This window comes from Tenrec ecaudatus, chromosome 6 (assembly GCF_050624435.1).
Source record: "Tenrec ecaudatus isolate mTenEca1 chromosome 6, mTenEca1.hap1, whole genome shotgun sequence".
Classification (NCBI taxonomy): Eukaryota; Metazoa; Chordata; class Mammalia; order Afrosoricida; family Tenrecidae; genus Tenrec; species Tenrec ecaudatus.
This window is the reverse complement of record NC_134535.1, coordinates 11,098,335-11,114,898: the sequence shown is the minus strand read 5'-3', so window position 1 is coordinate 11,114,898 and position 16,564 is coordinate 11,098,335. Positions and strand designations below refer to the sequence as shown.

General features: G+C 38.5%; 1 protein-coding gene across 1 annotated transcript in view; it reads right to left on the bottom strand.

Moving 5' to 3' along the window:
* EP300 (EP300 lysine acetyltransferase) overlaps positions 1-16,564 on the bottom strand; it is a 68,865-nt gene that overhangs the window by 30,867 nt on the left and 21,434 nt on the right. The window contains exons 3-6 of the mRNA XM_075553626.1: positions 9,915-10,091; positions 8,580-8,841; positions 6,834-6,947; positions 4,871-5,116 (exon numbers count right to left, since the gene is read on the bottom strand). Coding sequence (XP_075409741.1) covers positions 4,871-5,116; positions 6,834-6,947; positions 8,580-8,841; positions 9,915-10,091 — 799 coding nt within the window. The remainder of the gene's footprint in view (positions 1-4,870; positions 5,117-6,833; positions 6,948-8,579; positions 8,842-9,914; positions 10,092-16,564) is intronic.

Genomic DNA, 16,564 nt, shown 5'->3' with positions numbered 1-16,564 from the left:
TTGATCTGTGTACACGTTTCTCATAAGCACAATGAAGCGTTCCCAGGGTTATACCCACAGTTTATTATGTTCCATACAGTCGAACGCCTTTGCAGTCAATTAAACACAAGCAAACATCTTATTGGCATTCTCTGCTTTGAGCCAAGATCCTCCATTTGACACCAGCAATGATAGTCCTTGTTCCACATACTCTTCTGAATCCAGCCTGAACACCTGGCTGCTCCCTAAGTACTACTGCAATCATGTTCTATAGTTTGAGCTTTCTATTTGGGTCATCGTTCTTTGGAATGGACACAAACACGATTTTTTCAGTCAGTTGGTCAAACAACTGTCTTTCAAATTCCCTGATGTAGACAAGCGAGTGTTTCTAGTGCTTCTTTCAGGCTGTTAAAACATTTCATTTGGTATTTCCTCAATTGCTGGAGTCTTATCTTTGACAAATGCATGCAATGTGGCTTTACCTTCTTTTAGCACCATTGGTTCTTGTTCATATTCTACCTCCTGAAATGGTAGTGTTGACTAGTTCTTTTTGGTACAGTAACTGTATTCTATCTCTGAAAGTTTCCTGAATCATTCAATATTTTGCTCATAGCATAAAATTGCACCCTGAAGCTTGACTTTTTTGAGTTCTTTCAGTTTCAGATATGCTCAGTGTTATCCCTTCTTTCTTATTCTAGGTTCCTTGCACATGCTTTCTTGAGCTACCCTTTGAATTTTTTTCAAGTCTTTGAATTCATCTTTCCTTCCATTTGCTTTAGCTACAACTCTACGATTAAGAGCAAATTTCAGTCTATTCTGACAAGCATTTTCATCGTTTTTTTTCTCTCGTTTTTTTTTAAATAACCTTTTGCTTTCTTTTGGAATCATGTTCTCCCACAATTAAAAGGTCTCCTCTCAGTGTCTGATGCATCAAATACATTCTTGTGATGTTCTCAAAATTGAGATAGATTCAAGGTAGCATTTTGGCTCTCATGAACTTGTTTCTAATTTTCTTCAGCTTCAACCTAAACTTACATTGACTAATTGACGGTCTAGTTCCAGTCAGTCAGTCAGTCCCTGGTCTGGTTTTAGCTGCTGTTATTTAGCTTCTCCATCACGCCTTCCCATAGGTGTAGTCAATTTCATTTCTGTGTAGCCCATCTGTGGAAGTCCAGATGTATTTTTGCTTTTATGTGTTGTTGAAAAAAGGTATTTGCCATGGCCAAGTTGGTCTTGCAAAATTTTACGCAATCTCCAGCGTAATTTCTATTACTAAGGCTGTATTTTCCTACAATTTCTTCCTCTTTGTTTCCAACTTTTGCATTTCAGTTACCAATAATTATCAATACACCTTGATGGTATGTTTGAACAATTTCCAACTGAAATCATTGGTAGAATTCTTCCACTTCTTCATCACTAGATTTAACTGTTGGAGAATGAATTTGCATAATAGTTGGATGAGTGGATTTCCTTAAAGGCAGAGAGATATAATCCTCTCACAGCACTGTATATCATGATGGATTTAGTAGGATCCTTTCTGGCAATATCAGACCATTCCTCTTGAACATGTTTTCCCCCCGGCATAATAAATCATAGGCCTTTTCTCATTCAAAACGGCCAATTCCAGTCCATTTTCGTTCATTAATGACTATACCAATTTTTACGTGTTCCATTTCAATTTTTACCACTGATAATTTTTCCCAGATTCATACTCCGCACATTCAGTACCAGATTTTTGGAACTATTTCTCCTTGAATTGTGCCTCATCAGCAAATGAAGATCCCAAAGACTCCAACCCCATAGGCGTGACTAGACTCACATCACCATGGTAGGCTCCACTTGGAGAAAATAGCTCCTCTGAAGTCAGAATTCAAGTGTCCCCAGACCTGAGGGGCCTCCAGCACTGTCTCCAACAATGTTTTCCTTCCATCCTTTAGGCCCTTGGTTCTGAGTGTTTCGAAAGCGATCAGTAGTAGCTCTTTCCTTCAAAGTGGAGACCCAAATCCTTCTTCGTCTGGAAGCTCCACTGAAACCTGTTCACTTTGGGTGACTTTGCTTCCGTGTGAAATACCAGACAGCACTTCCAGCACCAGCAAACACCATAGCATGATGAACTGATAAGTGGTGGGAGTACTCCTACATATCTTGAATAGGTACACGCATTATTTCTCCAACAATTAATTTTAATGAAAGCTGCCTCCTTAAAAATGAAAAACTTTCATGGGCAACCAGAAGTGGGTTCCTAAAAATTTTGAATACAGTGTTTGCACAACAGCCAAACCCCTTTCTCTTTCACAGAACAGGCCCTGGATGTTAAGTGGTACATGCTTATACTTTTAAGATGCCTGTACTTTTAAGACAGAAGAACTGATAACAAGACTCCCATGGTCTAATAATTCAAAGAAACTGGTGATTCAATAATCACAATATATTTAAAGTGCTTGTCATTAAACAATGAAATGCACAAACTGTGGGAAAGGGTTCAGAAACTTATCTAAGCCCCTGAGTAGTTAAAAATACTTTTAGGGAGAACACTATTTTCACTAAAGGGAACCAATAGACCAAACAATGAGCAAGAAGAAATAGGCAGGAACAAAGGACCTAAGATATGCTAAAGGACAATCGGACAGTGTGCTAACATTCCTACTGAAGTGTCTTAGCACCTGCAACTCACGGGAGTCATCACATCACACTCACCCTGTTGTGAAAAATTCTCTCATTATTCAAGTTATACTCTGTGTCTGAGATATCTCAGTGATGTTTCATATTGTTTTATAACTTGTTCTTTAGCATAGTATTAGAAGTTCTATCATTATGTTAAAAAGTGAAGTTTTATTTTTATTGAGCTGGGTTGAGCACCACCTCAGGCAATGTGTATTCTAATCCTCTTGGGCTGGTTTTTCTCTCTCTCTCTCTCTCTCACACACACACACACACACACACACACACACTTCCTTCCTCCCTCCCTCCTCACCCCCCTCAACCATTGATGCTATTTTAATTCTAGCTGTTAGCAGCCTCCTAAAGTCCACTGCTGACCGGATTCTTTTTCTTTGGGAACATTCCTGCTGTGTTGCTGCCTCTTCAGGATCACAGTAGATACCTAAGTTATTCATAGTAATAGGGAATATTAATCTTTCAGTAGTCGGGGGGCGGGGGAGGGGAGGAGAAAGCACATGCTTTAACTACTAGTCAAAGCCTTTTAGCAGTGACTGTAAAACCTGACTTATAAGAAGTAGAAACCCCTTGCTATTTTCTGGCATTTAAAATTAAAATTTGTAAAACTCAAACAAATTGGTAGAACTAAAAAGGACTGCTATTTCACTCTTAATTTACACTTTGAGATAACAGATTTGTTAAGCACTGTTTATGAAAATAGGATCATTAAAATGTTACAGTCTGTTATCTCAAGATGTGCTTTAAAACTAATCTTTAGTTGTAAGACACAGTATTAGTTATCAAAGAAAAATGCCTAAACTGTCAATTCAAGTAGAGAGGGTAAAAAAAACCCCAGAGCAACAGAACACAACGTGGGAAAGGGCAGGAAGGAAATATCCAGTGAAAGCAAATATCAGAAAACTTAAATGCTTAATTTTTGTAAAAATTAACAAATTGAGCAAAATGAATCCAAACCATTAAAAAAATACACACACCAAAGACAACTGGAGGAATAAGCTTATCTATTCTTCCAAGCATTTAGCAAATTGTGAGAAAAAAATCTTAAAAGTGTAAGATTTGTTATTATGAGTTGCCTGAGAGTTAGGTATGTGCTCACGCTGACATCCTATAGAACAACACTCCTCCATAGGGATTTCAAGGTTATGGCCTTTTGGAAAGAGATGCCAGGTCTATCCCCTGAAGTGCCTCTGAGTGGGTTCAAACTGTCAACCCTTTGGCTAGTAGTGAAGTACTATGTAAGGACACCTGAAAGATGACTTTCAGGCATAGGTAAGAATGACAGACATCTACTGAATAAAAATGAACACAATATACTATTAAAGAGCAAGTTATAAAAAAGTATATGACACTATCAGCTACTCCTTGGGACAAAGATGAAGCTTTCTCCTATAAAGTTAGGGTCTTGGAAACTCACAGGGGCAGTTCTACCCAGTCTTTTTTTTTTTTTTCTACCCTGTCTTACAGGGTCATTATGAGTTGGCATCAACTAAGTCGATGGCACTGAGCAAGTGATATGAAACCACTTAGATGTCATATACACAGACTACAACTTGAAATATGAGAAAATTTTCACCATGTACATTCAAAATATTATTTTAAAAGAATACTGCAGCCAAATGCTTGAAAATCTTTGACAATAATCATACCCATCCCTACACATTTAAAATAAAAGCACCAAAGCTATAAACATAAAGGTCTACGAGTAAGCCACTGTTATAAAGTACTAGTCAATAGTTAATAAATGGGAGAAATAGAAAAGAAAGCTCACAATGTGAAATAATAATGTATATAACAAAGTCAATTATCTACATAAAAGGATCAAATGAAAAACAAAAACCCCACTATCACCGAGTTAATTCCAACTCCCAGAGACCCTATTGGATGGAGTAGACCTGCCCCTCTTGGATTTCAGAGACTTTAAACCCTAACAGGCGCAGATAGCTTCATCCTTCTCCCATAGGGCGGCTGGTCGATTTGCACTGCTGTGACCCCAGAGCTCCCTAATAAGGACCAAGGTGGACATAAACCAATAGCAGGGGGGGGGGGGCTTATATTTTGCGATTTTTAAATTTTCAAAAAAAAAAAAAATTAACAAAGTAGAGGCAGAGAGAGAAAAAAACTCAGATGATGGAGGGAGCAATGTTTGCATTTAGAGAATGCAGTCTGAAACACAAGCAGTCTCATATTGACTATGAAGAGGAGAAAAACTTACTCATGTTGCCCATGGGACGAATGCCTTGGGGAGACTGCCCAGACGGCTGGTTGGGCTGGCTTTTTGCTTGCACCTGGGCTTGTGCTGGCATCTGATTAACTTGATAAGGTAGTCCAAGAGCTGCATAGGCTCGTTCTATAGAGCTGGGGTCAATTTGACTGACAGTGCTTAGGCTGGGGGTAGACTGTTGGCCCACCCCTAGAGAACCAGCATTTCCAAGTCCAACGGCTGCTCCAGTCAAAATTGCTAGAATACAAAATAAATGGGTGTACCACTTAAAGACAATGACAGAAAGATCAAAATGTTTTCATTTTCAAAAACCACAAACAAGTCACATCATTATGGAACATCTAGTTCATATAAGTTTTTCTCCCACGGCTTCCTCCCCCAAAACTTGTAGTTGCAGAACTGATTGGTCAAAAATCAGTTGTGGCTCACTGCCACAACAAACTACACCAAAGCTTCCATTAACAATTAAGCCTATATCACTTGCAATAGCAACTACTGTCACTTTGGTCAAGGTGATGAAAGAAATGATACCTTATTTCATCTAAAGACCTTTGTTGTATGTTTTTGGGGGTCATTCCCTATTTTCCACTAATTTATATTTAGATTTCTTTTAATCTAATAATAGTATTTATTTTCCATGACACACATATACATACTTCCAAATTCATCTTTAATCTGCTTATTAATGCTTTATTTCTACAAAGGAAAGTGGTACAGTTGTACTTTAAAAACAATCTATTATTTTTCCCCAGGATTATAGAAACCCATTTTTCTTTAATAATTCCTAATTTTCTATATAATTAGGTCATAGAGAGAGAATAATTTGCTCTATGCTAAAAGCAATGAATTTTCAGTTTTCCTGTTTAAAATGGAACATTAAAATCTCTTATCACAGGATTCATACAGAAACTAGCGTATCTATCTGGTTTTCACATGGCCTTTTCGTCTCTAATTGTTCTCAATTACAGCTTTCTGCAGATAATACATTCTTTGTGAATATACGGCAATCTCCCCCCCATCCTCCTTAACTTACCTATGTACTCTTGTACAGATGTCATATCCTTGTGATTTTTGTTATTTTAAATTCACTGGAGGGAAACTCTTATGAAACATCTTGTTAAAGGTTTTCCTGGTTATTCTCACAAATTTGTCTTTCCAGATGAATTTTAGGTTCCCATTGTCATTTCCCCTAAATAACCTCATTGGGATTGACCACACTACAAAACTGACCCCTTGTCCCTTTAAGAGTTGCATCTCTTCCATTTAATCAATGTTTTGTGTTCATTCAGTAACACATGCAATTTTGTATGCAAACAAATTAGCAATAAAGTATTTCTTATTTATACTTTTGGCCACCATTTAAAATGGAGCAGTTTCCCTACCTTTCTTCTCCTATATATCTGAAAGTTGGCGATTTTTACATCCAGTAACCAGCCACCTTGTTAAATTCACTTTATCAAACCAAAGGTCATATAATCTAAAAATTACTGTACCTCTCCTTCAGCTAGTTTTCTTGTATAATAGGAGCACTGAATACGGACATATGAATCCAGAATAGATTCGAGCAAATCTTACCTATCAATCATTCCCAATAGTATAGCCAATGTAATACCTTCCACATCCATCTTTTTGTTTTGATTGGAATGTGGCAGTACTGGAGGGAGACAGCAGATATAAAACCTAAACACTTTCAATGTGGCTTAGTAGAAAAAAAGCATCTGAGAAATAGTGGTTTTTACTAAGAATCAATAGTAAAAGGCCTTGAATCTTCTTTCAGCCAGAAGTAGTGAAATCGCAAGCATTAATATGAGAGGAATGGAAACTAGAAAAACTAAAAGGAAAATAACCAGTGGCAACCACAAGAAATCTCACTTAACAAACAAACAAACAACAACACTGATGAATACCCCAAAAACAATTTTGGTAGAAATCGTACAAAGATTGTATCACTTACACTGTTGGTTTCTCTTATCCCCAGCATTTTTAAGAGGGAGACACACAGGACAATCATGGCGTGTACAATTCTTCCAGTGTGAAATGATTTGTCGAGAAGATGCACAATGTGCCACTGGAGAGAACAAAAGTGCAGCTTATGTTTTTACATCTATATTGAATATTAATAATGCCCAACACTTGAATACTTAAAAAATGTTACAAATGCACACATTCATTGGATCTTCATTATAACGCTCTAGGAGAGTTCCTATTAATACTAACATTTGAGTGAAAATGAGCCAAAAATGGCAAAAAGAATATGTGAAAAATCATACAGCTATGATGGGCTCATATTTCTATAAGCACAAAAATATGCTGTACTCTTAAGTAAAAAAACCCAAAAAATCCAGTACCATAACTATACGTGCTGATAAAGATCTGTAATGATTGCAAATATAAAAGTTGTATTAACTTTGTCATTTAGCGAAATATTAAAGTATTACAAGTCAATAAACTTAAAAATAAAGTAGGCTTGCTATTGGCATTAGGTGCTATTACCTGACTTCTAAGTCAGCAATCCTATGTACAACAGAACAAAACACCGCCTATTGCTGCACTATCCTCACAGCTGTTGCCATCTTCCATGGAGCCTCTCCTAGACCACGCATGATGTCCTACTCCAGGGAAATGTCTCTCCTGAGAGTATGTCCAAAGTATGTGAAATGTAATCTCACCATCCTTGCTTTTAAAGGGCATTCTTGGCTGTACTTCCAACATAGATATGTTTGTTCTGGCAGTCCATAATAATATCCAATATTCTACATCAACACCCTAATTCAAAGACATCAATTCTTTTGCCTTCCTTTTTCCTTGTCCAAATTTCACATGGTTATTAGGTTACTGAAAATACCATGGTTTGGGGGGCAGGTGCACCTTTGCCCTCCAAATGACATTCTGCTTTTACACATTTATATATATATAAAGGTTGGGTCAATAACAACAACAAAAGGAAATCCAGACTTAGATCCCTGGAAACCTTGTGGTCTTTTCTTGGTTTCAGGAGTAAGGAAAGTAGAAATAGTTTGGGTTTTTTTTTTCTTCTTCACTAAAGATGTATAGAAATACCTTGTATAGTAATAATTAGGTGATGAAGCTTTCTACTCCAGTAAATAGTCTTGAAAACTGAAGGGATAGTGTTGAGATGAGCTAGTATCGATTCAATGGCAGTCAGCCTGTTTTTATCCTAACTCTATGTAGCCTAAGTGACATAAGGTTAGTAAGTCAAACTCACCACCTGCTTCATGGGAAAAACATTGTCTAGTATAATCCGATCTGAATATCCACTGAGGCACCCAATTTTACCATAAAAACAGTTTTAAAAATGTGCTGGAAAACTTGGCTTATACTCGAGTACACATGGCATGTACTTTGCACCTAAGTATGGGAAGTGAAGGGGGAGGGGCACATAGCGCCAGTGCTTGAGTAAGAACATCATGTTTGGTAAAGTAGAGGGTTAGCAAAAAAGTGGAAGACCCTCAACGCGATGGACTGACACAACAGGCTTTAAGATAGTGATGACTGTGAGATAATAAGAGGCTTATTATATAGCAGGGTCCCTTGGTTGAAACTGACCTGAAAGTAACTAACAATAATCATGGTGACTAAGATCCTATCAAGAGATTCCAAAATGGGCTCAAATACCTTGACTGCATTTGTACCTAGAAACATTAACTGCCTAACACACTGGCCCTGTGGGTCCACTCACCTTGGCAGGACTTGCCTGACTGACAGTGGGTCATGTGGTTGAGGACATTCTTCATAGTGCGACAGTGGGGAAGGTTGCATGGCCTCATTTCCCCATTGGCCTGCTCCCGGCGCTGGCACTTGTGAGCGTGCAAAAGAAGAACCAGCTGCTGCTGGATGAGCTTTCGCTTCTCCGGATCAGCTGTGTGTGCTCCAGAACCCATCCCGTGGGCAACTGGAGTCACCAGACCTGGCTGCTGGACCTGTGGGGCCTGCTGAGGACCCTTAGGGACAGAACAATAAAGACACATTTAATGTTAGTTGTCACGGTTTGCTAGCTCTTTAAATAAAACAAGGACTTAGACATTTTCTATTAAAACCATTATGGTACTATACTACATAATACACCTTCCACTTGCTTTTTTGACATGAAAGATTCAATAACGTATGACTCCCATCCTCAAGAAGGGCAATCAAATGAGAAAGCAAGTTAATTACCATGTGATATGATCAAAGTAGGCAAAGTGAGTGAGAGAAAAGACACGGACACAGTGAACTCTGCTGGCAGAGAGGAGTAAGAGTGAAGATCATGTTCACACTAGGTTTTAATGAACAGGGAGCTGCCTGGCAGACCCAGAGGGGCTTTTTGGGTAGGTAAAAGGGTTTCTGTATACACAGAATGAAATTTAGTTTTCCCAATTTGAAAACAGGTATATAAACGAAGTACTTTTTGGTGACAGGGAAGTCAGGCTTTAGTCATCTTTGTATCTCCAGTATACAGTATGGTATCTGGACTTGCGGACATTCAGTGAACAGGTGACATAAGACTACAACGTGTGAAGGGGGAAATCATCGCATAGGTTTTTCTGAAGTTAAGTAAGATCACTTCTCATGACTGGAAATGGCTTCACTGTGTTGTTCACAGGATCTGGAATTTCTCCATAGCAGAAGCCAACCTAAAAGAAACAGTCCCAAACCTTTTGAGTGTTAAGTTACACTGTCTGGTGGTCTCAGATACAGTCAATAGATACGGTCACGGAGCGCTGAGATCTTTTGCCGGAGGTCCCACTTTCCTGATCCTACTGAAGTATGCACAAGCAAAATCTACTGGATGGCACGTCCATAAAACACAGCTTGCTCCTATTTTGATAAACACCATCCCTGAACAAAACAGCAAGTAAAACCACTTCCTTGCTCACAAGGGTTATCCTGTATATTATACACATTAGTGTATTTAAAGGATGTGTAGAGTAGAAGTCATGAAAATAAAACCATTCTTAAAAAACTTTTAAAGTAGTTTTCTTAAAATTTTTAACATGTTAATTTCAAGAGACGTTTGTAATAAATTACTACCCACCATGTTGGGCATTCCTCCACCAGGAACTGCCTTTTTGTCCATTGCAAATGGAGGTAAGTTATTTGGTAGCACAGTCTTTGTCTGCATCTGAAGACCAAGGCCACTAGCTGCAATCTGCTGGCCAGAACTCTGGGTGTACGGTGACCCATAAGGATTTGGGTTGCTTATCATTCCCATCTAAGCATAAGAAACAGAAAATAAATTAAGTTTGACCACCCATCTTACCGGGACAGCATTATTATTCCTTTTCCCGTCTTATTATACCAAGAAAATGAAAAAGCAAAATGTTATTTAAATACTTGTCTGTCTAAACATTTGATTTATGTATGAGGTCATTAACTTTACAGCTCTACGGGCGGTAAAAAAACAAGGGAAAGTAAGGCACAATGTGCTCAAAATTACTTCTCCAAGATCACAGCCAGTAAGTGGCAGTGATGGGAATCAAATCAAAGTTTACTATGAAGAACATTGTACTGCACTGGCTGATAAATAGTAATTTAAAAATCCTCTTCTTAAACCAGAGTTGCTACATCCATGGATTTTGAGCTTTCACTTGATTATAAACCTAATATAAGAATAATTTAGTTCGTGTGACTAATGGCCCTGCCAGTAGTCTCCCATGTGAGGTCACTGAAGATAAGAGCACCAGAGCAAAGCCAGGTGAAGAAATCAGATGGAGCACGGCTTTCAGGAAAACCAGTGTTTTAAGGTCTTAAAAGACTTGTCTCAAAATAGCAGCCACTGACTTGAGAAGTCAGCTAATTCCACACAGAAATACACCAACATGTGTGATCCAAGGACGGTAAACAATAAGATCCAATCCTGGAGAAGGGAATGTTGCCAGTACCTAAATTCTAAACAACTGGTTTACAAAACACTTTGGATAGTGAAAGCCAAAAATCAATTTGCAAGGTAGCTACATGGATTGAGTCCCTGGTGAATCCCCACTGCCCGTAGACTAGGAATGTGAACAGCCCCAATATGACAGAAAGATTATAAAGAAAATCTAATTAATTGCACTTAAACTGGAATATAATACCTTTCCATTAGATCTCTTGTTGCACCCACTTTCCCTTTATCTGAAATTTTAAATATTGTTTGCCTTTTTCTTAGATTGAGATCTTTCATTGTTTATATGATTACTGTGCAGGCTTTTAATGTTCTATTCTTTGTCCTTGATTCATATATTTTTCTACATAGGGAAGCCAATAACTTTTTTAAAGACCAAGAAAAAACACACAAAGTCCAGAGTCCACTCAATTAATTCCCTGTGGTTTATATAACCTGAGTTTCAAGACTATCTCAAGTACAGATTTGATGCACTGAATACCAATGACAGAAGAGCTGATGAGCTGTGGGGAAGACACCAAGATCATGAGACATGAAGAAAGCAAAAAAGATATTTAAAAGACAGGAAAGAAAAAAGATCAGCATGAATGTCAGAAAAGACTCCAAAACTTGCTCACGATCCTACAGCAGTTAGGGCATGTGGAAGAAATGACTAAAAAGAGCTAAGCAGAAAAGCTCAAAGGTCAGCTCAAGACAAAATAAATTATTGTAACAAAATGTGCAAAATGAGGAATTCAAACAAGAACATGCTCAGCATATCTTAAACTGAAAAGAACTCAAGAAAAAAATTCATGCCTCAAATTACAATATTGAAAGATTATAAGGACAACATACTGAACACAGGAAGCATCAAAACAAGACGGAAAAACTAGTCTACCAAGAGCTGGTAGACATTTAACCAATTCAATAGAAAGCATACGATCGAGAATTAATGGTAGTGAAGTTGTCCAAGCTGCACTACAAGCTATTTGCCAAAATCAGGGCCCAAGGAATTAACAGAACACCAACTGACATCAACAAGCTGATGAAGCGCTGCAAGCACTCATCTATGCCAAGACATTTGGAAGACAAACTACTTGGCTAACTGGTTGGAAGAGACATGTATTTGTACCCCTTCCAAAGAAAAGTGACCCAACCAAATGTACAAATTACACAACAATATCATTATATCACATGAAAGTAAAATATTGATGAAGACCATTCAACTAGTGAAGCACTACACTCACAGGAACTGCCAGGGGTCCAGACCAGATTCAGAAGAGGCCATGGAACAAGGATTTCACTGTGATGTCAGATGGATCTAGGCTGAAAGATGTGTTTATTGACTTGTGCTTTATTGACTATGCCAAGGCATTTGGGGCATTTGTCTGTGTGGATCATAACAATCAATAGCTTTGAGAAGAATGGGAATTCTAGGAACGCCTTGTATTCATGTGGAACTTGTACAGAGATCAAGAGGCAGTTGTGCTAACAGAACATAGGAAACTACATGGTTTAAAATCAGGAAAGGTGTGTGTCAGGGCTGTATTATCAGGATTGGAGGAAGCCTTATTAACATAACTTTTGATTCGCAGAAGACAAAATCTAGCTTGTTGGATGTGAGGACTTGAAGCACTTGCTGATGAAGATAAATAACTGCAGCCTTCCATATGGATTATAGTCAGAAGACAATGAAAATCCCCACAACTCAACCAATTGGCAACATCGAGATAAATAGAGAAAGAGAATAAAGCTGACAAGGAGTTTATCTTGGTTGGATCCACCATCAACTCATGAAATCAAGTAATACTTTGCATTCGGTACAGATCTCTGTAAAGTCCGAAAGGGCAAGGATGTCACTTTGAGGACTAAGGTGCGCCTGAGCCAAGCTAGGGTATTTTCAGTAGCTTTACATGCATGTTAAAGCTGGGCACTGAATAAGGAAAATGGAAGAACAGTGCTGCATTTGAATTATGGTGCTGGTGAAGACTATCAAAGGACTGCCAAAAGAAACCAACAAATGTGTCTTGGAAGAAGAGGTGCTCCTTAGAAGCAAGGATTTCAAGATTTGTCTAATGTACTTTGGACATATTATCAAGAGACTAGTCCTTAGAAAAGGACTGGTAAAATAGAAAGCAGGGACAAGAAGGCATGACACAGAGGCTCCAATAATGGGCTCATTGTGAGGACAGTGCAGCACCAGGTGGGGTTTCATCAATCATAGGGTCGCTATGAGTTGGAACTGACTTCAAAGCATCTAACAACATTCATTAAGTTAGTAGCCTGCTGGACCCTTAAAACAATCTCGGTTTACAGCCTCCACGCACTTTTAAAAGCAGTTTCTTTTCTGCTATTATTTATGTAGGTCCACTTGGAGACATTAGCTCTTCCTGATAACAATGAAATTTACTGTTATAATCTTAAAAACACAACTCTAAGTATTTGAACAATTCAAACAGTGGTCAATTTTATGCTCTAAATATAAAATTAGAAGAACCCCTTCCAATTCTGTTCTCTCTCATTGGCTCCCAACAGAAAGTCAATTACCTACCCATTGAAAACAACACAGCAAACACTAAGACGGGGAAGTGAGAGCACTTTGGTTACTGCTCCTGTAAGTGGAGCCATCCTACATTCTCTGTCAGATCCTATCCTGTCAAGGGACCATCAAATCTCACATGTAACGAACACCCTAAAATCCTTTCCATAGCTTCATGTTCACTGTCATAGTCTTACTTCAATACCCTCAGCATTGCTTGTGTAGACTGTGTAACAGGTTTCATTGCCTTTATATAAAAAAAACTTTAACCATTTATTCATCAGGACTTCTGGTATGATTATATTTTCATTAAAATATGGCTTAAATATAGTATCATTATTAAATAAAACATTTTTATGTTTGCTTGATAAATTTTATACATTTATTCCATCTTGATAACAAACATTAAGTTTCTGGATCAAAGACAAAACATAATATATAGTATCTTAGCAAGTTGCTCAGGCGAATTTTTTTCCTAATCATTTTATTGGGGGCTCATACAATTCTTATCACACTCCATATATCCATCCATTGTGTCAAGCACATTTGTACTTTTGTTGCCATCATCATTCTCAAAACATTTGCTTTCTACGTGAGCCCTTAATATCAACTCATTTCCCCCGGTCCCTCGCCACTCCCCTGGTTTCCTTGCCTTTTGTCTTTACCTCTTATTTTTTCCCCCAAATCATTGTACTGGGGGCTCGTACAACTCTTATCACAACACACACACACACGCATCCATTGTGTCAAGCACATTTGTTGCCATCATTCTCAAAACATTTGCTTTCTACTTGAGCCCTTGGTATCAGTTCCTTTTCCCCTCCCTCATGAACCCATATTTATGGTAATTTATAAATTATTATTTTATCATGTCTTACACTGTCCGACATCTCCCTTCACCCACTTTTCTGTTGTCTGTCCCCCAGGGAGGGGTTATAGGTAGATCCTTGTGATCGGTTCCCTCTTTCTCTCACACCTTCCCTCCACCTTCCTGGTATTGCCACTCTCACCACTAATCCCTAAGGGATCATCTCTCCTGGAGTCCCTGTGTTTCCAGTTCCTATCTGTACCAGTGTACATCCTCTGGTCTAGCTGGATTAGTAAGGTAGAATTGGGATCGTGATAGTAGGGGGTGGGGAGGGAAAGTACTTAAGAACCAGAAGAAAGTTATGTTTCATTGTTGCTACACTGCACCCTAACTGGCTTATCTCCCTGGTAACCCTTCTGTAAGGGGGTGTCACCTCTTTTTTTCTTAAAGAAGAAGCAGGACTACTACTAGGGCCCCTTCATGATCTTCAAAAGATCTCTTTCCAGAGGGTCCTTCTACCTCACAAGCCCATTACTAGTGAAACTGAGCAGAGTACTTTTTTCACTTCCCAGCAATTGCCTTAAGTTTTTCCTTTGCCCTAAAACTAAGTGGAAGTACACTGCCTTTCCTTCGTGACTCAGGCTAACCCATACAGATAAAAAGCGCTGGGTTTGCAAAACCAACACCAGCTGCTATTGAGTTGACATCGACTCAACAATTCCAAGTAGAAATGTGCTCTGTTGCTTTTGAGGATATTTTAATTTTCATTTGTAGTTGTGTGCTTGATGGGTGAAGCTTCCAAGTGAGAAGCAGTAGCAGCAGCACCATTTAAAATACATTTTCCATGTTACTGCATCTGGGGAATCTTTCCACTCTCCTAGATCCTTACACAAAGCTTTAAGGTGGCAATGGTTAAATTTGTGTCTCTTCTTTCCCAGACGATGTACAAAAGGGCAAGAACCACAATTCATCTTGCTTTGAACTCTCAGAGTTTAGACACCCTAAACTTGACCACCAGCTACCTGATCTAAGGGCTTTAAAAAAAAAAAAAATCGAGTAGCACAGTAAATGAAACTCAGTTCTTTCAATCTTGCACTCTTTGTACTCTCCAAATTTCTATCAATCTCTGATACTTTCATCAAAGATTTCTGTAATGAAAATGAGAAAAAAGTTAAAACAGTATTTACATTCTCTGGCAATCTGCTCCCATCAAGCAAACAGCTTAGAAAACTCTATGGTTTTATATGTAACACATGGGGTCACTGTCAGTTGAAATACTGCCCGGCAATAATTAACATAATTTCACCTAACTGATCTTTCCATCAATCACCATAAGATGAAAATTCACAATAGAATATAAAAAGCTCAATAGATATAAACCATTAAGATGACATTTTTTGAGTAAATTAATGCTAGAACCTACAACCTACCTTGACAGCTCCTGTTAATAAGCAAAGAATCTATTACTTCCGTTTATCCACATGGACTCAGCCTATATTGAGTGAGTTCCAACCTATTCTGACCTATGTGGTCCCTGGCATCTAGAGATGCCACCACACACAGACTGTGCAGATAGCTCGTCAAGCTGGCAGTAAGTCATTCTGACATTTCTGGTCACTCTGAACAACAGACTTGGGCCTTTGCTTTTTGGGCTCCCTCAGAGTTCCGCTGCTAGAGTTAGAAAGTAAAATACAAGCACATCCCTATCCCTTCACCACCCAAGCCTCTTCCCACATCAAAAAGGATAGGGAAGGATGATATTGCCCTTCAGTTCTGCAAGGCGGTGTTTAACTAGCTATTTGACCTTGTTCTCTTCTCCACAGCTAATGCACTCCTGATGTTCAACTACCTGCCAACCTACCTGGACCACAATGATACAGATTATCCACCTAAATGGAAAATGTGATGACCAGGAGGCTACTAACAGCTATAGGCACCAAAAACAAATTATTAGCTGCCCTAGCAGTTACTACAGAATTTCAAACATGGCCTGTAGGAGACGGCAGCTCTTCCTTTTTACAAAACTGGACATACATATATAATTTAGTAATACTCAACATGGGACAATCTTGGTAGGACTTCAGGCATGCCAGTAATCCAAACCAGTATGTGTGGCCTCGGAGTTTGATCAAAGAATAAAAAGAAAATTAGATTGTAGTCAGGCATTCCCAACTGCCTACTGGATTTTAAAAATGTCCACATTATGTATGGATGCCCAGGAAAACATGCAAGGTGCTATGTGGAGCAATGGGTATATAATAGTGTACAAGTGATCTATCAGAATCGACACCAAATCCTTTATCCTATTTTCCCAATTTGTTCTTTTTATTCCTATACCATCCCCTTGAGTTAGGGTTGAATCACTTACTGGGACCTGTTCCTCCTAACCTGATACACCAGACCCAAATCCATATCCATGCAAATGAGAAGACTGAGCATAACACCCTCTTATTTACACACACAGAATACAACATC